At 36.1% G+C, this 3,697-nt stretch overlaps 1 protein-coding gene across 1 annotated transcript in view; it reads left to right on the forward strand.

The window, feature by feature from the left end:
• Nucleotides 1-2,570, forward strand: part of OIP5 (Opa interacting protein 5) — a 42,016-nt gene extending 39,446 nt beyond the window's left edge. Inside the window, exon 5 of the mRNA XM_007940426.1 lies at nt 2,475-2,570. Coding sequence (XP_007938617.1) covers nt 2,475-2,570 — 96 coding nt within the window. The remainder of the gene's footprint in view (nt 1-2,474) is intronic.
• The last annotated feature ends 1,127 nt before the right edge of the window (nt 2,571-3,697 follow it).

Below are 3,697 nucleotides of genomic sequence, written 5' to 3' on the forward strand. Positions count from 1 at the left end.
GGAAACCCAAGGAGGGGTCGCTGTGAGTCGGGTTTGACTCAATGGCACATAACAACAACAACAATATCAAACAAAATATACATTAAAATGAAAAATGTCCATAGAGATCATCAATATTGTATTATGATAAAAGGTTAATCCATCAGGAACACTTATAAACATATATGTACCTAACAACAAAGCCCCAAAATACATGAATCAAAAACTGACATAAATGAAGGGAGAAATAGATGATTCAATAAAAAAATAGCTGGAGACTTTAATACCTCATGTTCAGTAATGAATAAAACAACTAGGGAGAATATCAGCAAGGAAAAAGAAGACTTAACACTATAACCAACTAAAACTAACTAATTAAACAAATAATTGCCAAGTTGAATGTGAGATACTTTAGCTGATTTAATGCTTCACTCATTTGTAATGTTTATTGTTAAAATTCATGTCTGAAAAACAGACACAGCAAAATCGCTTGTATTACTGTATTTTTCTGCCTCAGTGAAGCAGTATATTCTCAAATGTGTTTTCCCAGCTCAGGTGTCCACTTTTGAAAGTTTTACTTGTTTGGCCCTAGGACAGTTTAAAACCCATGACTTTTTTTTTTTTTTTTTAACATTGTGATTTGGGTGAAAGTTTACAGAGTAAATTCATTTTCCATACAGCAGTTCACATATACTTTGTCTCATGACATTGACTACAATTTACTGCAATGCAACAGCTCCCATCCCACTTCCTCCCCATAGTTACCTCTTCCCTGTGTCCTTTGTTCCATGTACTCCTGTCCCCTGTGCATACACAAGCCCTTCTATTCTCTCATGATTGTTCTTTCCAAGGACTGTATCTACCTAGTATAGATGGTCACCTCATATGCCTGTCTTTTGTTTGGCTGGAAGCCACAGGAGTGGGTTCAATTCCAAACGTGAAGGGCAGCTAGGGGCCATAGTCTCAGTGGTTCAATTAGGCTCTATCAGACCAGCAAACCTGGTCTCCCCCCCCCCCAAATGTAAAATCTATGAGTTCTACTTAAGATTGTCAGAGGTGGTAATTTTTCTAATTCGTATTCCCTACCTGGTATGACTAAGGTGGTATTAAAATTAATGAGCCATCCCCTTCAGAGGTGACACAATTAAGAATGCAAATTGACATCCCAGCTTTCACTTTAAGTGCCTAGAATGGGACATTGTTTTCTTAAATATATTAATTAGCCCTTACTCAGATAAATATGTTTGCTTTAGTAGAAGAAACTGGCTCTACACAAATTTCAGCGACTATTAAGATAATTTTAAGCCTATTGAAGGTTTTTAATAATTTCGGATATTCAAAATTATTTATTTTTTAATAAAACTAGAGTTTTTACTAAAAATTAAAGTTTTCAATTAAATAGAATTTCTTTGCCTCAACTTCCAACCCTGTAACTGAAGTCCCTGCAGTTTAGGCTAAATAGTCAGTCAAGATTCTATTCAGGAAAGCAGCGTTCCAGGGAATATCTTGATTCAAGCCAATCCCATATATAACCTACATAATAACATTATTTACAGGTACCTATGGTATGCTGAGAAACACCACTAAAATTAGTTCTAGATACAACTGTTCTCAGGCAAAAGAACTCTTGACAATTATCTAATTACAACAAACATCTGTTTTAAAGCTTTAACAACCTGAACTAATTTTGAAGCCTTAATTAGGAGCTCTGGTAGCATAGCGCCTAAGGCATTTGACTGCTAAGCCAGAAGACTGGCAGTTCAAAGCCACCAGCCACTTCTTGGAAGGAAGGTTGAGCAATCTACTTCTGTAGTGATACTGCCTTGGAAACCCAAGGAGAGGTCCGTATGAGTTGGATCCCGCTCGATGGCAGTGAGTTTGTTTTTGGTTTTTCTAGTGTAATATTAGAGTAAGAAAGGCAAGAAAAGCTAGATTCTTGCCACTGGAAAAAGAGAGGATGCTAGTTAATGCTTCTATTGTAACCAAACTCTTTTTACCCTGTTTATTTTTGTCTTCCTTACCAATATTTGGAGTTTCAACCAAGTGATAAGTGGTAGGAAGGAGGGAGACAGGATGCAGTAATGCTCACTAAAGGCTAATCTTTTTGTTGTTACTTTTTACATTTAATTGGTTTATTAAAGAACAGAGTACAACTTGGGATCACGATCAACAGGCTACAACTCAGGATTAGAGTCAGGAAGTTTGTAGGCAAGGTCTGCTTCAGGGCAGGACAGTTTTCCTCTCAGCCATGCATGGCTCTTCTTGACCCTGCCATTCATCACTGCTGGCTCTATGGCTAATCTTCTTTTACATGAATTTTATACCTGAGGTTTACTCTGGATTTGCTGTGTAAATTTCTTTCAGAAAAAGAACACAGGTGTTTCTGAAATAGTTGAGCTATTGCCAGCTTCCATTCACTACTTATAAACTAATTTAAATTGAAGTGGCTTTTAGGACCAGTGAAGATGCCCTAATATTTATATTTCTCTTCCCAGCTAAAGGAGAAGATAATGTTAACACATACTCGCTTAAATTCACTGATGAAGATTCTCAAGGAAGTGATTCCTAACCAATCCAAACCAGAAAACTGATCCAGAACAAAGGTTTGAGTATCAGCTACAGGCTTTGATCTTCTGCAACAGGTGCTGCTTGATCATCTCTTAAGAATGATTGACTTCAAGAATGGGGGTGGGAGGTTTTGTTTACCTGCAGGCTGCTTATCCAAATGATTTGTAAAGCTGTTTATAAAAGATGAGAAATTAAGGGTTAACTTATTTTAGCCTCTTATCAGTTTTGCAGTATTTATTTCTAAAAATCATTTTTTACTCCAAATTTAGAGATTAGGAGGCAATAGTCCATGTGTTCTCTGATCTAAAGATGCATGGTTGGCCTGAAAATAGAATTGGATTTTATGTTAACTACTATTTTTTTTTTACATAGAGCAACTGTTTTATGAATACTGATGACCCATTTTTTAAAATAAAAATACAGGTACTTTTATCTTCCATAGGTAATATTCAATAACTTGACTTGATAATAAACAATTTCTCTTTGTGGTAGTAAATAACTGAATATAATGGGATAATAATGAAAAAAATGATGAAACATTAAACATTCACTGAAATGCCATTTTCTCATTTTGTTTTATATAGCATTTTGGTTGATTAGCTATCAAATTATTCATTTAATGAATATTTATAAAGCATTATACTAGGTACTAGAGATAAAAGGTAAGCAAAGCAGTCACTTTTATCCTAAGAGCTCAGATCTAGTAGAGATGGATATTCATATAACCACAATAAAGATATGCAAAATTATGGCTGTAATTAGGGTCTTGAAGAAAAGAGCCATAAAACTATAAGCACATACAATAGGTAACTGACCTGGCCTGGGGGTCAGGAAAGGCCTGAGGAAGTGAAACTGTGGTCTGAAAGATGAGTAAGTGTTAGTAAGTCGACACAGGGAATACCAAGTGCAAAGGCTCTATGAGGGCCTTTGAGGCTAAAAGCCCTTCTTCAGGAGTTGTAAAGGTGGCCAGACAACAAACATATGAAGAAATGCTCACGATCATTAGCTATTAGAGAGATGCAAATCAAAACAACAATGAGATATACCATCTTGCTCCAACACTAGTATCAAAGTTCAACAAGACAGAAAATAACAAATGCAGGCGAGGTTGTGGAGAGATTGGGACTCTCATACACTGCTGGTGGGACTG

The sequence above is a fragment of the Orycteropus afer genome, unplaced genomic scaffold (genome assembly GCF_000298275.1).
Source record: "Orycteropus afer afer isolate SDZICR_OR568_19922 unplaced genomic scaffold, OryAfe1.0 scaffold00068, whole genome shotgun sequence".
In the NCBI taxonomy this organism is placed as follows: Eukaryota; Metazoa; Chordata; class Mammalia; order Tubulidentata; family Orycteropodidae; genus Orycteropus; species Orycteropus afer.